The sequence below is a fragment of the Meriones unguiculatus genome, chromosome 3, assembly GCF_030254825.1.
Source record: "Meriones unguiculatus strain TT.TT164.6M chromosome 3, Bangor_MerUng_6.1, whole genome shotgun sequence".
Taxonomy (NCBI): Eukaryota; Metazoa; Chordata; class Mammalia; order Rodentia; family Muridae; genus Meriones; species Meriones unguiculatus.
Window position 1 is genome coordinate 123,923,975 of NC_083351.1, and position 22,191 is coordinate 123,946,165.

Below are 22,191 nucleotides of genomic sequence, written 5' to 3' on the forward strand. Positions count from 1 at the left end.
AATATTTCAGACACTGGCCTAATTACGACCAGTTTACAACTACCTTGACAAGTAACAGTAGATGACTTTGAAAGTCCTTGATTTTCAACATAATCTCATTGTGAAAGTCCTAGGGAACTAAATAGTTAGCACATAACCTATTAGTATCTTATATCCCTGGTCTTTAACCTTCCACTTGTAAAGATACAAAGTTAACTGACATGAGCAAATTGGATGAGTAACAGTAAACAAAACCCATGAATGTCAAAACAACAACAACAAAAAAAAATGAAATCTCTTCTAGTTATTGGCTGCTGTGGGTCAGTTATTACTGGCTCTGCGAGACAATATGAAATCCTTCTCTTGGAACCAAACTCTGAAAGCCTTAGGAGGAGTTAGTTACACAAACATTCCAGTGAGATTTCCTGTTTTCTTCCAGTTGCAGGAGATAACATCTTTATTAACAGTCAACTCAGAGTTCGTGGACTGGAGGAAGTTCTTGATGGTCGCAGCCATGCCATGGCCCATCCCACTGGAGGAGGAGCTCCTGGAGACCCTGCAGAGGTTTAAGGCCATGGATGTAGCACAGAGAGGCACCATCACCTTCGAACAGTATATGCAGGTAGACCAGCATACTTTTTCTTCACAGGTACCCAGCTAACTGATAACACATCACATTTCAGGTCGCTCTTATACGCCTTAAAAGCATATATATTTATGCAACACAGACAGAGTCAAAGTCCTGGGCAGAAGTTTGGCTTCCAACCCCAGGGAAAGCATCAGAAAAATAAAATAAAGCCAAAATTTTCTGCAGAACTAAGTGTCCTTAATAAAGTCACAAAACCTTCATTACTCTTCTCCTGAGTTCTCAGCCAGTGGTTATTGCCCATGGCTGTATATTAAAACCATAATCAGAGTTATAAATAATCCACTTCTTGGTACCCTCTACCCCCAAGGATAATAAGGGGAGTGGTGAAAAACACGCCTGCAGGATGTTTCTGTTTTTTGTTTGTTTTTGTTATTTTTTTTTCCTTTTGGAATGAAGGAGTTAGTGGATAGTGGGACTTGTTTTGACAGATTGAGTTTAAAATGTCTATAGATATGCAGGCAAAAATATCCCATCTGATAGCAGATCCAGAGGCCATGGAAGTAGATGTTGAAAACATAAACAGGTGAAATCACCTATGGACAGTCGGTAACCCAGAACACAGTACCTGCTCATTGGACTTGGTAAGTGGAATATAACTGGGTCTGGTTATAGCACAGGATTTCTAGAATTTTTAGAAAGCCAGATTATAGATGATTGTAGAAATTTGTTTTTCATTAGGAAGAAAGTAGAGATAGATGATGATAGGTAGATAGATAGATAGATGATAGATCAAATCAAATATGTGAAATTTAATCTGTTTTTGAGAATTTTGAATGTTATGATTGGCAATGAAATTTCTCTGACAGGGGTGCTTGAATTACTTCTTTCATCTGTTAACTGAATGTGATTTGTTCACCTTTTGATATCATGAGACACAGCAAGGATGGAATCACTTATAGGGCCCTAACTTTGAAGAAGGGTGGTTGTCTGTAGGAATTTATTTTCCATGTTTCATCACTGAAAGCTTACAGAGTTTCCTGTCTTTGTCTTGTTTAAAATTAATAGGTGGCATCATTTTTCTTAGGTAACCCAGGGGTCCCTGTCTCACATATTGAACTAAATGAAGAAACACTTGAATCCTAATGAGTTTCTTTTTGGCCGATTGAGTTCTGATGTATGGACTTCTCCAACAGCAAATTAGGAATGTTGACACTTGTTGAAGGAATCTCTTGTGTATTGTATGGATGCATTGCCTGTCAATTATAAAAAATAAAAAATAAAAAAAAAACGTGAACGGCCTATTGCTGAGGAAAGAAATAGGAGGTGGGACGAAGACAGAAAGGATTCTGGGATAGAGCTAGGCATGGGAGATGTTTCATGGGGGAAAAATTAAAGCCATGTCTGGAGGAAATTTTATGTGATGTATTAAATATGTTACATTAGAACAGTAAAATAACATAACTGTGGTGCTGGAATCCAGTTTTCTGAGAAGAAAGAGCTGTCTTTTTGTTGGTCTACCCTTCTCCTTTGACTATTTGCAACTTCACTACAATACCCATTTAGTCATGTGCCTATTCCTGCAACTCCTAAAATTTGTTCCGAATCTGATCCATGGCTATGTAATGAGTATAAAGTCTTATTTGCCTTTTGCTTCTTGCACCTTCTGCCACTATCCAAAGTGTCCTATGTAGAGGTATACTCAGACTATAGAATGTATAATGTAGAAATGAACATAGAGAATTGATTTTATACTTTTGAGGCACCAACTCATTTTTTACCTATGAGAGTGCATGTTTCCCATAGACTCAATCATTCAGATGTTCTAGGACCAAAATAAACATAATAGAACTTCTCTAAAAAAAAAAAAAAAAAAAAAAAAAAAAAAAAAAAAAAACACAAATAGTGCAAAATTCTTTGGTCAAGTTTTAGTATAAGAACACAAAGAATTTTTTGATGTTTTAAAGAGAAATAACCTATTAATCCTGTAAGGCAATACACAGTTAACTGAATGTTGCTTCTCAATTTAAGCACATTACAACATAGCTGCATATTTCATATCACTACAATTTTATTCAAGTTATTTGTATTGTTTTTTTTTTTCTGATGTGTCTTCAAGTTCATTGGCATTTCCTCCAGAGTAGCTTGCTAATAATATCATAGAGCATATTTTCTTGTCAGATACAGTATTTTTTTAATTTCTGTTAGTTGTAAAGAGTCTCCTTTTCATTGTAGAAAAAAAAATGCTTCTCTTCTGCAGGAAACCCAAAGCTACCACTACAATTGCTGAAAGTGCTATAATTCTTGGAAGGAAGTAAAGAAGGTGTTAAGCATAGGCCTGAGCCAAGTTAGGCAACCTAGCGAATCCTGCTAGTAGATGGTGTTAGCACTGGTTGTCACTCTGGAAGACAACCTACGTACAACATTGTGTGTGTGTGTGTGTGTGTGTGTGTGTGTGTGTGTGCTTACCAGATATAAAACTCAAGCTTCTCAAGATATAATCTTTCAACTCAACTATTTATGCAGGGTGACAAATGACAGGCATGAATAATAACTCAAAAGAAATGGCAGAATTGCCAAGGTTGTACTATAGTCAGGTCAGGATGGTCCTTAAAGGAAATAGAGATTAAAGGAGCCTCTCTGTGCTAGTGTAATCTATGTCTGGTCTAGAAACAAATATTAATCTGTATAAGTGAAACGGAATCTAGAAGTCACCTTAGGCACAGATGATAATGTTAAATGCCAAAGTCTGCAGCTAATGTCTCTCTCTGCTTTGTCAAAGATCCGGAGTCCAGGGTCCAGGGTAGGATCTGGGACAAGATGCAGATCCCCTGTTTGGTGGCTCAGGCAACCAATAACATAGGAAATTTAAAGAAAAATAAATGGGTGGGGGGGCTAGGACTCCTTCTCTAGGTCTAGGAACTGGCTGCACTGCTGCTATGGAGAAAAACCTAAGCTCTTCACCATTATTCCTGTAGCCAGAACTGTAAGGATTCTAGTCAAACCTGCAAGGGGTTGTAAAAAAGGTTCTTTGATCTAAGATTAACTCCTGCTCAGGAGCAGGGTACTGTGGAGGCCTCCACAGGATAAAGTAAACTTTTCCCTGCTTATCTTAGGCAGATAGTTGGATCCTGAATCTGCTAAAGAAAAAGAGGAAAGTAAGCAAAGACCATTCACGTACACATGATCAAGGAAAAGGGAAGAGGAAGTTAAAAACTTCAACTTCAACGAGTTCCCACAAGCTTACATGTGACAATGATGTTGCTTTCTGTTAGCAGCTCCTCTAGAGAAAATGCAGCAAGTTTAGGCTACTAACTCTGTAGTATCAGCTCGTATGGACACATATACAAATAATAAGTCATAAAGACCTGTACATATTCATACACGCATTCAATGGATGATACAGAAGTAGCTCCTTACATATATACAATTGACATACACTCATGCAACACATGTACAAAAACAGACACATGGAAATATTTACATGTAAACACATATCTGTATACATAGTTACAACTCATGGATGAAGCAATTTCCAGCAGGCTTCCACCACCTGGCTTCTGCCAACATGATTCTGCCAAAATTTATTGTATGGTCATAGCTTTATACCTCTGAGACAAAGATCCCAGAAAAAAGAATTACCTCATAGTCAAAAAGGCAATTAATTACAAAAACAGATGAATTCTAAAATTTAACAGGTTACATGTTTTAAAACTAAACATTTCTTATCTATGTATCCATTATAAGTTCATAGTGAGTTCAGAGAGACAAAGTTTGACAAGACCTAAAGGTTGACAGGGTCTAAAAGTTATAAGAATATATATCTTTTTCTTTTCAACTATGACTGACCTGGCTACACATTTTCCAGCTATTTCTTAGTTTATCATGAGTTCAGTACAATAATTTTATCTGTCTTTCATGCTAAGAAACAAAATAAATTTAAACTGACAGTATATAAGGCCATAAGGTGACAAAGTATAAGGAATTATAACAGAATAGTTTGTATATATTTTGACATTAAGGTTTGTACTTAATTAGGCATTGTTTGGTGGTCTGAGTATAATTTGGGTTCATGAGAAGTTTAAACCAACTTGCCTATATTTATAGCGTATACTAGGATTCATAAATGAAGACTATCTGAGGCTACAAATATGCCATAAGCCTGTCTCTTAGTGAGGCATCTGGAGGTTCCTAAAGGTATTTATTGCAGCCATAAACTTTCTAAAATTGTTTAAGAAGTTCTAAAACAATTTAACTTTAAAGTTGTTGAATCAAATCATGAATTCCCTAATCAGGAATGAGTTTGTCTGAACAACAGTACATCTTCAATGAGATCCCATAGGAAGTTTGTCCAATCAGAGTGGGTAAATACCAGAAAGTGACTATTTACACCCTACCAGAATTTAGAGAGATGCAACAGTGCAAAAATGACAGGGTTGTCAGAGACTGGAAGCAATTCTGGGGTGCATCATGGTATAGATCTTACAAAATACCAGATCTACTTCCAGAAGCCCTACCTCTCTAATGCTCTCTTTTAATGGCTCCTGACAGAATGATATGACCTAAAGACCAAGATCAAACACTGGATCTGAGCAGAGAACAGTGTAGCAACATTGAAAGTCTGGGCAATTCTATAGAATCATATTTTAACAAAAAGCTGAAACAAGAGGGAGACTAGAAACAAACTTTTAAGTTTACTGAGTGGCTGGTGTGTGGCAGAGGTCATATGGCTCTATAGCAAGGTAGTAGCACTGGAAATGGAAAGAAAGAAAAGATGGTGGAAGCATTGCCAAATAGGAAAAGGAAGAAACTTTGATGATGTGATCAGAATATGGGAAATGAGAGCTCCTGTTATCAACAAACAGACTCCTCCAAAGTATAGTCAGTAGGTGCTTAAGCTACAGTAGTAACTGCCAAATGACTTTAATACTTCAAACACTAAAACATAGCTAACATCCCTACTCTGTTGACTTTTATTTGAGTATCACATGTGGGTACACAGCACTAACACATACTTTACCACATATGAAAATAAAAATAATGGAAGGACGACATTAAAAGAAATGCAAATGCAAATCTAGTATTTTATCCAGACTCTCTGTGTATACTCTACCCTATATTTCAGAGACCACTGGGTAGAAAGTAAAACAGTATTGTTTTCATCTTTGGCTTTAAGAGGAACTGTTACCTCTGCACAATATGTTGACGATTTTCATTCTATTTTTTTTTCTGTCTGTGTGTGTGTGTGTGTGTGTGTGTGTGTTGTCTTTAGGCTGGTCTGTGGTTTACAGGAGATGAAGATGTAAAAATTCCAGAAAATCCCCTCGAACCCTTGCCATTCAATAGGAATGATCATCTTATAAAGGTAATTAATAAGATTATTATTATTGTTATTGTTATTATTGATTTTTTGAAATTATCATTCTGTAATTCAGGCTGGTGCCTAGAACATGCAGCAATCTTGACCCAGTATCATTCTGTCAAGTACTGTGATTACACATGGAAACTCATACCCATGTTGACCATGAATAATTTTTATGCAGTATGTGGCAATGGTTATTTTATTTCTGTTCTTCCACTTGAGTTGATGAGTCTCCCCTGATTCTGTTCTTGCTTCTTAGATCCTTTGTTGTTTCCCCAAAGTCCAAACTTTCTTTTTGACAATGTAAGAAATCACATTTTATTGCTTCCACAGATCTCCCACATGCATGGGTAATGCAGATCTACTTTTTAATTATTTTATTATTATCATTTATTATAATTTATTCAATTTGTATCCCAGCTATGGCCCCCTCCTTCATCTCTTCCCAACCCCACCCTTCTCCCCTTATACCACTCCCCTTTACAATAGCCACTAATAACATAAAGTACCTTGGTGTGACTCTAACCAAGCAAGTGAAAGATCTGTATAAAAAAACTTCAAGTCTCTAAAGAAAGAAATTGAAGAAGATATCAAAGTCCAAACTTTAATATTCATCCAGGGAACCATTCTTTGTAGAGAAATTCTAGGGGAGGGGACAGACCAAAATCTTCTGTTACCAATATAATTACTGGAAATGTCCAGGGACTCTCTTGAATTTCAGATTTCTTTTCATATTTAATATTAAATCCTTCCAATAATAAAATTCATCAACATCTTCTAATTCTAAAACTGTGGTAAAAATTCTGTCATTTTACAAGTATTTGTTCCATCTTCTTCCTTTCATTTTGTTGAACCCAGCAAGATTTACATGAAATATTACCCATCTCCATAAGGAGTTTGCTATCCTCAGTATGACATCAATAATAGCAGTAAAGTCCACTTGTATCTCTGAGGCCACAATAGAAGCAGAACCTTAAAATCTGAAAGTCATTCTATATAAATGATTAAATATATATATATATATATATATATATATACACATACACATATATGTGTGTGTGTGTGTTTGTATGTACGTATGTATATACCCAAGCATAGCCACATTTGGTGATACAGTAGAAAACCTGAGTTGTAAATTTAGACATCACAGCTAATTCTGTATAATATATTTATGGTTCTGTTTCTAGTTAGTCATTAGCTCCAAACGGAAGTTTAAATTTGGATAAAACACCTTTATAACATTTAAGTTGAAGGAGCAGCCGTGTGGTTACCGGCAAGGTCTGAGATATGTGGTTGGTATTTGGGGTTAATGGTTGTTTGTTGATACTTTTAATATGGAGGGTTGAGATAAATTATCCCATAATCCATTTCTTTCTTTGGGACAAAGGTATAAGTATGTAGCCCTAGCTGACTGGAGACTCCATATGTTCACTGGGGTGCCTGCCTCTTCATCTCGAATGCTAGGATTCAGGGTATGTGCTGCCACCCTTGTCTTCATATATAGCTCTCGGAAGGTGGTTTCCATATGATTTTAGGAGCACATCTTCCAGTAATATGAATAGGTTCCTCAGTCCTTGGGGACAAATCGTCTACTTGATGATCACTCCACATAGAAAATATATCAAACCATGATCAGATTTGTAGCTGTTTATCCAGTAGTGAAACAGGAAGTGGCTTTAGATACATAGAAAAGTGTGGCTTTAACCTACTGGTAGATAACTATATGGAGGAAAGGAGGCAAACTGCGGAATCTGAGAAAGAGTCACATGAGCAAAGATGAGTGGCAGGGTAGGTGGGTGCACGCATGCGTATATGTTGTGTGGTGTCCACAGGACAGAAAAGATGAGCACAGTGACGTTTTCACGCATGCACACACATGCGCACATGCAGACACATACGCATGCACACACACCACACCCAACCTTGGGGATTCTCAGCATCACTCTGAACATCTGAGGGATCATAAAATGCAACCAAACACTACTTGCTCCTCTAAAACTATGAGGTCCCCACAACACTACTTACATCCTCCATACTATGGGGTTTTGTTGTTTGCTTGCTTGCTTGCTTGCTTGCTTGCTTGCTTCTTATGCCACTTTTTACCCATTGACAGTTACATAGATACATATATGTATATATACATATATAATAAATAAAAGTATTTCCAGCCCTTATTATCCAGTCTCATATTCCTCCCTTCTCCCTACTGAAACCCTTTTCTTCCCAACAAGTCACTCTCTTCCCTCTTACTTTTGTCTTTTTGAATAGGTGACCCACTGAATTTAAATAGGGTTGCCTGTATGAGCATGGACGGGTGGACACTTACTGGAGCATGGGCAGTTTACATAATTCTACCACTGAAGAAACTGCCATGCCTCCCTGTCACCATGAAATGATTAAATGTTAATAAGCGGTGGGTAGGGATTCAGGCGGCCCTGCCCCTTCCTTCTGTGGTGAGAAGTTGATGGGCAGCTAACCATGGCTGCACTAAGTTCAGTACTGCATCAGCATCGTGTCTAGCAGACATTTCTTACTAGCTGTATTTTAAAGACTTTAAAAGTCCATGCATAGTGCGTTAAGGTACTCAATAAGCATTTGTTGAGTGACCTAAGCAGTGGATCTGTCTTCATGGTCATGTCATGTAGCCATTACCACAGAGTTAGCGGCCTGATAAAATGGCCACTTGCTGTCTCACCGTTGTGTACATCCAGGTAAGGCTCATCTGGAGTCTCTATGTTTCATTGCCCTGCCTACCTCCTAACTGCCACAGTGAACCCATTTTATGTGCATTTACAAATTGTATGTCTGACAGTTCTTCTTTAGGTTGTTTGCTGACTTTGAGAAATATCCACCTCAGCTCGACTACACTCAGATGTTGCTGTATTTTGCATGCCACCCGGACACTCTGGAAGGGGTCTACAGGGCCCTCAGTGTGGCTGTGGGGACTCACATCTTCCAGCCGATTGAAACACCTATGCTGACTGCAGAAAAGGTAACTACACGGCACAAACGCAACAACTGTGTATTCTGGGTGGAAGCAAGGACGCCAGAAGGAGGACGCCAGAAGAATTGAAACTCGTGACAGCAGGCACTCACTTCTCTTCACCGTATTTTTCTGGGTCTTCAACACATTGCCTTACATGTACCTGGTCTTCCAGCAAACCTTCCTCAGTTTAATAAGAGTCAGGGAACTCAAAGCCTTCCACTTCTGTAGTAAAATTAACATCCCTTCAAAGTCCCTCAGTAGGATTGAAGTCTGCTCTAAATGCAGCAGACTAGACTGGGTTTTGCAACGAGTACTCATCATGAGACACACAAATGAAGTGGATTATTAAACCTGATCCATGCATTTTAGAGTATGTGAAAGATTTATCCAAAGTAAGGTCAGACCTGGCACACTACTCACATGAATATGGCTTTTGATGGTATTTCAGCCTTGAAACCACAGGCATTTGCTTCATGTTCCTGAAAGGGCACACAAACGTTCTAGTTAATTCAGAAACCACCATACATTGCCTCTCTAACTTCTAAGAGATAGGGAGTCCTTTGCACACTCAGGTTGAAAGGCCTCCTGTCAGGTACAAAGGGACACTTTTCCCTGTTGCCCAATTACGCTCTTTCTTGCTTTTGATTCCTGATCTGTTCTCCCAGGGACAGAATGTTTCTTTCTGTGCCCTTTGTGGACACAGTGGGGGGGCTGTTGTCCAGACCCTCCGGGGTCTCAGCCATGCTTATTGCCTTTTCACATGTATCTGTCAAAATAGAGATAATCAGGAAGAAATGAGAGAGTCCCCGGACAGCATTCACTTGTAGAGCGACGCTCTAGTATATTTGAACCTGAAGTTTGTCCATAAGCACCAGACTAGAGTGAGGACAGACTGGTACCCCATAAGCTGACATGGGGATCTTCAGATGTATATGCTGTAGCTAATGATTCAACACATATGTGGTAGGTATCAAATATACAAGTAAGGAGTATTGGGGTTTTTCTGCAATAGAAAGCCACTTCAGAATTTTCCCACATAAGTAACTTAGGTATAGCCAGCTCTCCTGGGGTGGGCATTTGGCACTATCACAGTGATGTCTCCATATCCCTATATAGATTGTGCTTCCCTTAAATTAATACTGGATTTACGACTAATCCTACATCACAGCCTGGCCCGAGGTCTCGGTGCAATTGCTGTCCCAGGGTCAGAGAATTTCCCTGATCTCAGATGATGGCTGCACTTCTCTGTCCCACCTGTCCCCTCTGGTACCTACATTGCTCACACAGTAACTTCCATGAAGGCATCTTCTACTAGATTCAGCAGACTGAAGCCAGTGTGTTAGTTGCCAGTAGGTACTTGCTCTGCATCCTCAGACTTAGAGCACGTTCTGGAAAGAAGGTTGACAATGCTAGACTGAAATTCTTCAATTTTGTAAATCAAGCTCGTTGCTTAGCCTCAGGTCTCTGATAGATTAAAAGACAGTTTTTCTCTTCTGAAGGGATGCCATCTAGTTGCCTAATCTATGCCCTAAGAAACAAAACAATGATGTTCCAAACAAGGAGGTAATAGAATATATACATATAGAGGGAGGTAATATATATGTTTATACACATATATTCTTATTTATAACATACAAACATATATTTAGTTGAAAATATATTTTAATGCAATATATTCTGATTATGGTTTCCCTTCCCCTAACTCCTCTGAGATCCTCCCCACTTACCCACCCACGCAAATATACACCTTCTCTTTCTAATAATAATAATAAAATTTAAAAAATGAAGAAAAAGAACCAAGAAAAAGCACAAAAAGCACACACACACATAATATCACACACAAAAATACAAAATTGGAACCCAAACAAAATACATGTGCAAAGGACCTGTAAGATTTAAGCCCTGACAAAGTATAAGACAAAAAAAAAAAAAAAAAAAACTCCAAAGATACCGCTGAGTTTGTTTTGTGTTGGCCATCACTGCTGAGCAAGAGAATTTTATTTTTATACAATGAGGCTCTGTTGGAGAAAACTAATTGTTCATTTGTGAGCAGTCATCAATGGTAGATAACTTCTGAATGAAGGATGAGAGCTCGTGTCTCCCTTCCTTCTTAGCTCTGCAACCCCATTAGGCTGGGCTTTGTTCATCCATCCAATCTCCTGTGGCCAGATTATCTTCATCTGGAGTCTAGGTCAAGTTGGAACCTTGTCGCATGCTTTTCAAAGTATCTGCACACAGCAAATGCTCGTGCTTGTGAATAGAGCTGAAAAAGAAGGGGTGCAGTGGTGGAAGAAACAAAGGCTCAGCTGTTGGAGAAAGGATACAAGGAGAGGAGCAAGTAATTCTTCCCAGAGTAAGAAAGAGCAAAGACTGAGAGGCCATGCCAAAGCCATCGCTATATGTTGTAGATTATCAATATTTATTATTGATTTATCTTTTAGTTAAACAGTGGTTATTCTGTATACCCAAATCACCACACAGAGACTAAGATTTATTTAATTAACCTAGAGCACAATGCTGGGCAATAGTTACTCCATCCTAAAACTCCAAGCCCACAGTTTCCTACCATTCAGATTTTACCTATTATACTTGCTTTTAGTCATATCTTAGGTACAGTTCATCTCTCCTCATGGTTCCAAGTCCTTTTCTGCTGATCTGCCTCTCCAGTTCCTCCCACTCACTCCCTTCTCCTCCCATCTGGACCAGGATGTCCCACCCTAGTCTCTCCATTGCTCAGCACTGGCTGAGCATTGACAATTACAGAGAACAAATGGTGGCATGTTTACACAAACTAGAGACAAGTGATGCTTAGAATAAGCATCGCAATGCAATGTCCTGATTGAAACCAGATAGTGGGGTAGAGCAATCAGCATTTGAATGAATAAGGGTAAATTGTATACATTCCACAAGAACATTGTACCAACAGCTACAACAGGCAACCACTGTGGTGTGTGGCACCAAGCCACCTGGAATAGGTGGCCTGTCTTCCTGATGTCCCTGACTTGCTCACTACCTCATGTTAGTGTCCCCATGCAGGAAGTAGCTCCACTTGAGAACTGCGCTCAAGAGTTCTTTTAAAGCACAAGGACATTGTCCAGAAACTGAACTATTAGGCAGCAGAGATCAAGGAGGGATCTCTGAGGAGGGTGGGGTATGTCTCTCTTCAGCCTTCCGGGACTGTTCAGACTTGGACTGAACTCTAAGCACTTCAGAAACACAAGAACTGCCCACCTTACTCATTCCCACAGAATAGCATTTTATCCCCAATTATGCCACTCCATTCCTGAGTCCTTTCTGACTGTTCTTGTTTCCTGGGCAACCTCATCACAGGAGTCTGCAAAGACCTCACTCAGAAATAACACCTCCGACCAATCTCTATGCCCTCTCAAGGCACTCAACCATATCTCTGCCTTTGCCTTCTCCCTATGTTATTATGATAACTGAAAATCCTGTCTTATATTTTCCCCCTTCTGTATCTTTACTGCCATGCTGCTTTTATTCAATGTGGCTCAGACCTTCTATGGAAAGCCATGGCTTCTTCGGTAAGTTTTAAAAAGCCCAAGAGCAAAAGCACTTATCAAGAATGTACTGGTTTTAGTGACTGTAATCCTTAAGTAAGTGAAATTTGAAGGAAATAGCTAATTCTGAAACCCCTGTGGTAGGAAACAGTAATGTTACATTCTAGTAAATTGTTAGCTTGCAACTCCCACATATTTGAGGCCTTATTTAACCCTCTTGGCAGCATGTTTAAGACCCTGGAGTTAAAAGCATATGCGATTCTATTTAGTCTTTGGTCCTCTGCTTTACTTCTCAGAAACAACATTCTACTTTGTGTTAGGAGATTCGGCCTGAGCAAAAATGAAAACAGAAATGCACTATTGGGAAGATGCACATTGCGGGGACACACTTCCTGTCAGGCTTTGAGATCAGTCTCTGTTAGTCAGGGCAGTGTAGCACAGTGCTCGAGGGTTCCCTCATGCCCCTACTGAAAGGGCATGTGTCTCTCTGCCTTGATGCCACAGCTAATTATTCAAAAGCACTGGCTTTTCTTCCGGCCACCACTGCTGTTTTCTCTCTCCGGTATTTGTTAAAGTGAACCCTCTTTTTGTGTAAGCCTTTTATTCCTCCCAAAACACGAATGCTGTCCTTCTTGTTTCTCTTACATTTTGGCCATCTTATGCATTCCAAGTCCCAAAGGGCAAAGGCAACAGGAACTTTAAAAAATTAAAAAACAACAACAACAAAATCTCTGACATTAGTAAGTTAGGAACCATCTATCCTAAAATGTCGCCTACTTAAATTGTTAGCTTTTAGATCAAAAATTTTTAATTCCACAATGCATGTGTAGGGTCTTTAAAAAGGAAGTGCTTCCCTAGTTGTGCAAACAGTGGCAGAGAAACCAGATTTTCCTAACTTTGAAACTGCTTATCCAACCAAATAGTGATTTGCCCACCCACAGGTCTATGGGCCACAGCATCTGTGCTACATTCTGTGCAAGCATGCATTCCTTCTGCACCCACCCTGCAAGATATTTTATGTCCTCTCTACATTCATCTTACCATAGCAAAGGTTTTACTGACCCAGGAACCTATTGATGAGTAATAAAGAAGTAATCACCAAGAATCCAAGGTGAAGAGATGACCATCTATTTCCTACTTGAAACGTGGAGCTTTTTAATTGTTGTGAGTAGAAAAGAGGTGAAAATGTATGCTTTAATAAGTATGTAATATATTACCAACTATTCAGTAATTGTAACCACCTTTTCAAATTTTAATTAAATTCCCTATTTAGTAAAAGATATAAACTCCCAGCACAGGCAAAGTGACCTCCCCAAGCTAAATCAACTGCACCTCATCTTCTCAACGCTGGTAGCAGTCCCTCCATGGGGACACATATCTGCCATAGGCTTAACTTAGTGCCCTCATGCTGTCATGGATGACAGGTCACATTTGTTTACGAAGCACTTATCTAACGACTAATGACTCAACTGAACTGTCTATTTAATGATATCAGCACTCTCCTAAATTATCAGTTCTCCTTCCTAGTGGTAAAGGAAAATCAAAATCCACATGATCTCAGATTTCTGGCCAACTAAAATTACAAACTGTTCCTTTCTCTATGCTGAACAAGTAAAGATCGATTATTTTATCATTAAAAAAAAAAGCACACATGTGTGACCCTATACATACAAATTTACTGCAGAAAATTTAAAGAATATGGAAATCACTAGCTTAACCTCCACTGGTGACTGGTATTGACATTTAATATAATGTGCCCTTTATTTGATGATAGTTGGTCAAATAACAAAATATTGATTCTGGTGTATCTATTACTATGTTTTCTGGGAATTTTTATGAACTTACTCTGTGAATACATTCTTGTTAGGCTGGGTATTATTCCAAACCATAATTTTTGTAACAGACTTAATCTAATCACAATACTATAATTTCTCTCAATATTCATCCACTTTGGGAATTATAAGTCATCTATTTTTATTATAATACTAAATTTTCTTCTATATTCAAAACTTTTTGTGTCCATAAATATTTATTCAGGATCATTCTTATATATAACTATGGGCCCTAGAAGTACAATTAGCCTTATGGCTTTTAATATATAAGATATTGTTTCAGAAACAACGTCATCTTAAATGAGAGCAACTGGATTCATATCCCTCGACTAAATTTTGAAAAGCATCCGTAATGATACCAACCGTACTTGGGAAACTAGCTCGCCACAGCCTCAACTGGAGTCAGTTTCAAAAGGCAATACTGTCAAATGCAAAGTCAGGAACCAATTACACTTTACTTCTTTGCACCCTTCCGGAGATATTTTGTGCAGCTGATAGTAGTAGGCAGAAGGGGGGTTGAGATGCATGGGATACACCCCACACCGAGACTTCTGGACACTATGAGCTAAGCTGCTCTTGGATTTTGACACTGGTTTTGAAGGTAGCTGGTGCATTTTTTTTCTATAATTTGTTTAATGGCTTTTGTAATAAGTACTGGCCTTCATTTCCACAGTCCTTATCTAGTGAATGGGTTGAGAAAATGCCTCTATTGCTGGAAGCACTTTAGTCTGACTTCACGCTGTTGTCACTTAATTGACAGACCTCCATCTCCACTGTGAGTCCCATTGAGGAGTTTCCTGAGGCTGAGGATGTTACTAGAGAAGAGAGGGAACTGAAAGAGGAGAAAGATGAGAGAGACCAAAAGGAAGAAGAAATCCCTGAAAACATAAACACTGAAAAGATTTCCATGGAAACACTGCTCAAAGTGTTTGGAGGAGGAATCGAAGCGCTGGATGCTAATAGATTTGCCAGCTCCCTAAAGACAGAGAACATTTATTCAGAGGTTGGTTTGACTGTTTACATGGAATTGCTCCAAAAGTGTATTATTGTATTGTGGAGAACTTATGGTGAATTACTTTATTGTATGAATCCACTTTAAATAACAAGGTAAATTAACTTTACTTTTCTTTTTCTTTGAAGAGTTTCATAAAGACTTTTCATGACCTGGGTTCCAGGAACCTGGAGCCAGTTGAAGTTAATATTCTTTTGAAGCATCCTTTCATTCAGGACCTGATTGCAAATTATTTAGACTATAAACTTCCTGTGAGTATGAGTCAAAATTATCCTAACTTGGGTGGTCCCACATAAGGGCATGTCTGGCATTCCTACTGTGAACTATTAAAGAGTGAGGGTAAGCTAGACTTGTGCAGAGTAGCCATCCTGCAATTCCCAAGAGTATCACACTACTGCACAGTTGGGGATTCTCAGTATTATCGATTTACGGCCTCAGTACTTGCTGCTACCTTGGTTCTACGACAGAGGGCTGGGGGTAGGTTAGAGCTAAAGCTCATCATATGAACTAGTATGAATATGAATTGTTCTAGCCAAATAATGATGTTTATCTACACCAGAAAAGTATAGAGACTAGGACTCCTTCTGCTGAAAAGAACTAAGACTCTAGTCTCCATCCAAGTGCTGATAGAGTCACCATTTATTCCTAATGTAGTACATATGAGAATATTGCTTTTAATTGCTGATAAAGCACCCTGATAAAAAGGGAGAAAAGGGTTTATTTGGTTTAGAGATTATAGTCGGTCATCAGAGGAGGCCATGGAAGGAACTCAAGGTAGGAACCTGGAGGCGGGAACTTTACAAAATCAGTGGAGTGATACTACGATACTACGTACCAGTTTGTTCTTGTGGCTCACCTGACTTGACTTTTTATCTAATCCAGGAATGCTTACCCCAAAGTACTTAGCTGTCCTGTTTTTTAAGTGGAATTAACAATTATTTCTGTGTGAAATGTTTTGGTAAATATTAAATGACATAATGCACAGAAAACATGAAAAGGATTCTAAGAATTGTGTTCAATCTTGAACTTTCACCACTGAGTTCAGTAGCATAAGCTCCCATGGAGGAGAAAGAAATGAGTATCAAACTCAACTGCTTCCCCCAACAAAAATTCCACTTATGTTTACAATATAATGTTTACATACAAGAATTACAAAAGAATGGCGTAATGTAAATCAACCAAATACAAAACTATAAATATGCAACCTATGACTTGTATGTTTTAAAAGTGTAAAGGGAATAAGCGATACAAAAAGTAGAGTGATTGGGGTTTAGGAAGGCAGAGAGAGAAAAGTCCGCATACATTTTCCTATTGGCATGGGGTGATGGAGGCATCCCAGCTGGAAGGCAGGCCTGAGACAAGGTGGAGAAGCAGGATTGCGTGGAGAAGCAGGATCCAACCCCTGGGAAGGCTGTCTGCAAAGGGTGTAGGGTGATCCCCTTGGATTAGTGAGCTTAATTAAAACTGAAAAAAGTGCAAGTGGAATCTTAAATTGAATTTGAAAAGGCAATTAAGGAATCACTAGGCTTTTCAGTATGGGAGTATGTTATTCTATCAATTTTTTCATCTCGAATCATTCCCATATCACCTAACCATATCCTGTTACTATGTCATTTAAAAAAAATAGGGTGAGCTCAATCGCTGATTGTTTAGACACATCTCACCTTACACGATCTGTTCCACATATAAAAGGAGAAGCCTCATTTGAACTGTTAAAATAATTACTAGGTCTCTTAGAATTATGTATAACAGAATTTTCATTTCCTATTACCCAGAAAAAGTAAGAACATAAAATGACAGCTCAATTATTTCCTCCCTTACTGGGAAGAAACCTCCTAAGAAACCAAGCAGCTCACTAGCCCTTCACATGGGCTAGAGAAGAGTCTGTTCAGGCTCCTGCCAGAGCAGAAGTGGTGATATGAGCAGCTGTGATATGAGCAGCTGGGAGAGTCAGCCCCTTAAGAGCCACAAGATCCTCAGGGAAATCCAGAGGCTACAGAAATCTTCTCAATGATATGCTTCTCCCATTTTGGAAAGTGTTTGTTTCCCACAGGCTAGTGTCTAGTGATAGTAGTACTATGAGGTTTGTTTAGACTGTAGGAAGGAAGCTGGGTGGCTCCTGGACAGAGAGGGTGGCAGAACAGGGGAAGATGTGATACTGCAGGTGCAGACACCAGGGTATGACTTTCTCAGCTCCTCCTTACGCAGGAGTGCAGCGGGAGGGCAAAGGTTCCAAGCCACTACTCATTGTATGACTGAAGAATCTGGACACCTTGATCATCGAAACCTCTTCTGTACATTGCCACCATCTTCTTACCTATTCAATTTACTTTCTTTCTGGGAACCCCTCCTCTCAACCATGCTGCAGTTAACCTAATGCCAGTATCACTTAACACACTAGAAAACTAGCTAATTTCTTTGCTAATCAGTAAGCTATTAGTGAGTTAACTTTTTGGCCAAATACTTCTTTATAAGTGTGAGTCAGATCCTTAAAATCTTGCTTCCCTTGCCTTTCACATCTCCTGCCTATAATCACACACAGGGTGAGAAGCTCTTTAATTTTCACCATAAGACTGTAGCAACAACCGTTGTGCCAATCACCTGGAAAACCTAAAACAGGTATTTGAGGTCTAAAGGAATCAGGGGGAGGGTCTCTTTCCAATAAGACATTCCCTTCCTGTTTTTGCTAAACAAGAAGTAAAGAATGGAGGTAGTGAGAGAAAGAAGAAGGGGGAAAAGGAGGGAGGGAGAAAGAAGAAAGAAGAAAGGAAAGATGGAAGGAAGGAAGGAAGGAAGGAAGGAAGGAAGGAAGGAAGGAAGGAAGGAAGGAAGGAAGGGAGGGAGATAGGGAGGGAGGGAAGGAGGGAGGGAGGGAGGGAGAAAGAGAGAGAAAGAAAGAAAGAAAGAAAGAAAGAAAGAAAGAAAGAAAGAAAGAAAGAAAGAAAGAAGGAAGGAAGGAAAGAAGGAAGGAAGAAATAAATGAAAGAGGGAGGGAGTGGAGGAAGAAAAGAAAAAAAAAGCAGAAAGAAAATAAATATTGCAGTCTTGGAAGGGGGATTTATATTTGTACTGTTAGTTTTTGCTCCAGGTATCCATGTGCAAGTAAAAAGATGACTTTTTTAAAAATGAACCTTAACCACAGCGATGTTATTTGAAGATCGTTCAAGATAAGTAAAGCAAAAGCTAGAGTGTGGTTTTTCAAGGTTAAGAAGTTGTTTGGTTTTGTAAACAGTGGGAAGATGAAGGTTGGCGCTTAAGAGTTGTGTGTTTACAAGCCATGGGGCTTAAAGATACATACTTGAAAACAATGGGTTATATGTTACCACAACACACCTTAGTTTTGTTTCTGTTTCAAGATGGACTGGCTCTGTGCTCATGAGAGTATAGAACCTTGGGAATGTGAGGTGCTAGAAAAGGTGTGTTAAGATCTCACAGTGTCTTGTGTTCCACAACTGTAACATTGAAATAACTGTCAGACCTTCCTCAGAGGGCTTCTGTGTGGATGAAATGAGTTAACACTCACAAAGTGCTGAGCTCAGTTCCCTGCAGACAAAAAACAGATCCCACTACTGATACTGATACGGGATAGAGATGTTTCACAACCCAAGAAATGCTCCCAGTTGAAAAGAAGCATGAGAAGTGATAGGTAGATAGCAGACAGATGGCTTGCCTTCCAGCTCTCTGGAGAGAAACAAAGTTTTCTCTGGCAGAGGGCCGCAGTGACAGACTGTCCAACTGAAGTCTCAGGCAGGGGTCAGTGGTGAACACAACTGAAAATTCCAGATTTGGTGCTGGATTTTTACAGATTTGAAGTTTGCATCATGGATTTAATTTCTACTCCTCTAGATCTGGTACAAAGAAAGTATGTTCAAAATATTTTAAAATTACTTTTAATTTAATTTTATTTATGTATTTATTTATTATAATTTATTCTTTGTATCCCTGCTGCAGCCCCCTCCCTCGTCTTCTCCCAGTCCAACCCACCCTCCCTCTTCTCCCTCTATGCCCTTTCCTAGAGCCCTGATAGGGGAGGTCGTCCTCCCCTTCTATCTGACCGAGCTTATCAGGTCTCATCAAGGCTGGCTGCATCAGCTTCCTTTGTGGCCTGGAAAGACTGCATCCAACGGGGGGAGGTGATCAAAATGCTGACCACTGAGTTCATGTCAGAGACAGTCCCTGTACCCCTTAGTAGGAAACCCACTTGGGAAATGAGCAACCAATGGACTTCCTTTGAACTGGGGTCTAGGTCCTCTCCATGCATGGTCCATGGAGCATCGGTCTCTGCAGGGACCCCTGGACCCAGGTATTTAGGCTCTGTTGTTCTCCTTGTGTGTTGTTCTCTTTGTTGTCCCCTCCAAGTAAGTGCGCATTAGCCATACAATATAGGACAAACATACTAAAATCTATAGTCCTAAAGAAGCTAAAAACCAAGGAGGACCCCAGGGAAGATGCTTAATCATCATTCAAAAGGGCAAACAGGATAGACATCGGAAGCAGAAGAAGACATGGAACAGGACAGGAGCCTTTCACAAGGGTCCTCTGAAAGACTCTACCCACCAGGGTATCAAAGGAGATACTGGGCATAATGCCAGAATTCTTATTTTTAAATTATTAAGAAGATGATTTGTGTAAATGTTACAAAATTAGTGAGAACATCATAACTATATTGCTAGGAAACAAAGTCATTTTCCTGTGACAAATACGTTGACAAATGTAACCAGGTAAATTATTTTTCTCCAACACCTCAAACCCAAACATTTCTTGTACTGAGCACATGCCAAATGACTGAGTTTTTGTTTGAAAATATCCCAAATGAAGTACATGTTTAATGGGAAATAGTAATGATTGTTTCAGTGTTAAAATCAAAGTGTCACAAGAAAGTGTCTTATAAACAAATACAGACTCCCACTGCCCACAACTGTAAATATAACTGGAAAGTTATTTTCATCCCACTCTGTCTCCAAGGCATCTGATTTGAAAATACTCTCCAATCTTACTTTTATCTTTATTACAACACAGGACAACTACTTTCATGCTTTACTTTCTGAGCATCTGTGCCAAGCCTCAGGCTCTAGCAGTCCAATCTACTAACTATGGCTCCCTATTTTATCTTGAATTTTGCGCATGCTGGCTGGTGTGTGTCTCAGTCACCTTACCCATGCTGTGGAGTATCAGATAGTCGCAGAAGCAATGCCCTAGCCCACAGAGTAATGAAGGCTGGCCAGCATAAATGCCTGCCCTCCAGCGGTGCTTCAAGAGGGCTAGAATTCAATGGGAGCCCCTGTTCTGTTGCACTTAGCTTACTCAAGGTTGACTTCTGCCTCTAAGGAGGTCAGTGCTTTGAAGGAATAGGCCCTCTCAAGGAAATGATTCAGCGTGGTTCCTAGCAGGGATTAACAGTGATAGAGATGCAAGCCAGCTAGTTAGATGGAAATAGCCCATCTCTTCATGTATAAAGTGACCACAAGCTGAAAACTGTGGAATTCAACTCTGGATTAAAAAAACTTACATCCTTAAAGCCCTTTCCTAAACTGTGGGGGAAAAGTTACAAGTTAAAATTACCATAACCACGCAATTTCTGTTTTTCATATATGATAGTATTCATTCTAAATATATAAATTCATAATTATCTTTTTAAAACTGGGATTTAAGACATTAAATTTCTATAAAGAAATGGGAAAGTTACAGAAAAATCTACTGCTCAGAATTTCTGCATTTAAATTTCTATGAAGATGTGATTAATTTGTCATTATATTTTTTCTTTAATAGAGTGTGAATACCATCTTCTTCATTTATAGGAAAATAATCTTTGGTTTACACATTATATGACAGAGTTGAGTAATTGCATTTATAAATGTTACTTAACATGACAACTCCATTACAGGATTAGAAAGGAGAATTTCCAAAAACCCTTAGATATCATTCTAGAGAAATAACTGGTGGTTTCAGAATGGAAAACACACTAAATGGGAAACATTCATCTTCAAGGAAACAAAAGAGTGAATAATCATTTGTAAGTTCTCTTTGTTTTTCCTCTCTCTCTTAGGATATTAAAGTGGTTCTCCAAAGGAATGAGCATGTACAAGGCAGTGATGGATAAAGGTCACTCTCCAGAATTACAGAGGAAAAGAAATGAAGACTATGCTTTTCATAATCTTGAATAAATCTTCACAATTAAATTGACCATGGTGTTAGTTATGTGCATCAGGGTTAGAGGTGTAGGTGGGGTTCATTTCTCAGTTGATGAGAATCTCTGAAAATGAAAACTTCTCATCAGAGAACATTTTAATCATAAACCTTTAAAAGAGAGAGAGATCTCAAAGACACGAAGATGAATGTTTCAGTGATCCTGGACACAAAATTTACCAGAACAATAGGCTCCAACTATATGCACTCATAGACCATGAAGACTCCCTATGGGGCATACCTACATTAGGGGAATATATAGAAAATCCCTCCAAAACTCCATATCATAGCAGAACTTTTCTTCCATCTTACATTTCTTGCTTCATATATTGTAAAACTTGAATGATCAAGAAAAAAGGTGGATTACTGAGTTGTTTATACCAGTCATGCTTTTAACTATACTTATTTCTAATAGAGTACAAGATTCCCATCTACAGCTCTACTCTCTGTTTACATGATTAACCAGAAACCAAATTCAATGATGGTCATCTCAATAAAATGTCATTGAAAAATTAGCATTGATGCTCCTGAGTGGCTGAACTTCTATGGTGCCCTCCCTGGTTCTCTCATTTAGCCGTTCTCTCTGAGCATTACTTAGTAGGTCCAATTCTTCTCACATTCCATGTGTTTGGGGGGTGGTTCTCCTAATAAGTCACCTATGCAGAGCCAATTCCACTTTCATGAAATTATGGGAGTTGTTAAAGCCTACAGTTCTTCATAACTGATTCTG

General features: G+C 39.0%; 1 protein-coding gene and 1 long non-coding RNA gene across 2 annotated transcripts in view; one reads left to right on the plus strand and one right to left on the minus strand.

Moving 5' to 3' along the window:
- The window catches only part of Spef2 (sperm flagellar 2), a 194,739-nt gene extending 172,820 nt beyond the window's left edge, over positions 1 to 21,919 (plus strand). The window contains 6 exon segments of the mRNA XM_060380473.1: positions 419 to 601; positions 5,838 to 5,930; positions 8,740 to 8,919; positions 15,024 to 15,266; positions 15,404 to 15,526; positions 21,322 to 21,919. Coding sequence (XP_060236456.1) covers positions 419 to 601; positions 5,838 to 5,930; positions 8,740 to 8,919; positions 15,024 to 15,266; positions 15,404 to 15,526; positions 21,322 to 21,411 — 912 coding nt within the window. The 3' untranslated portion in view covers positions 21,412 to 21,919.
- On the minus strand, positions 421 to 10,304 carry LOC132653126 (uncharacterized). The gene is made up of 3 exons (XR_009590845.1): positions 10,188 to 10,304; positions 9,334 to 9,392; positions 421 to 535 (listed from the first exon to the last, which is right to left on the minus strand). It is a non-coding gene; the product is annotated as an uncharacterized LOC132653126 (long non-coding RNA).
- Positions 21,920 to 22,191: the final 272 nt, after the last annotated feature.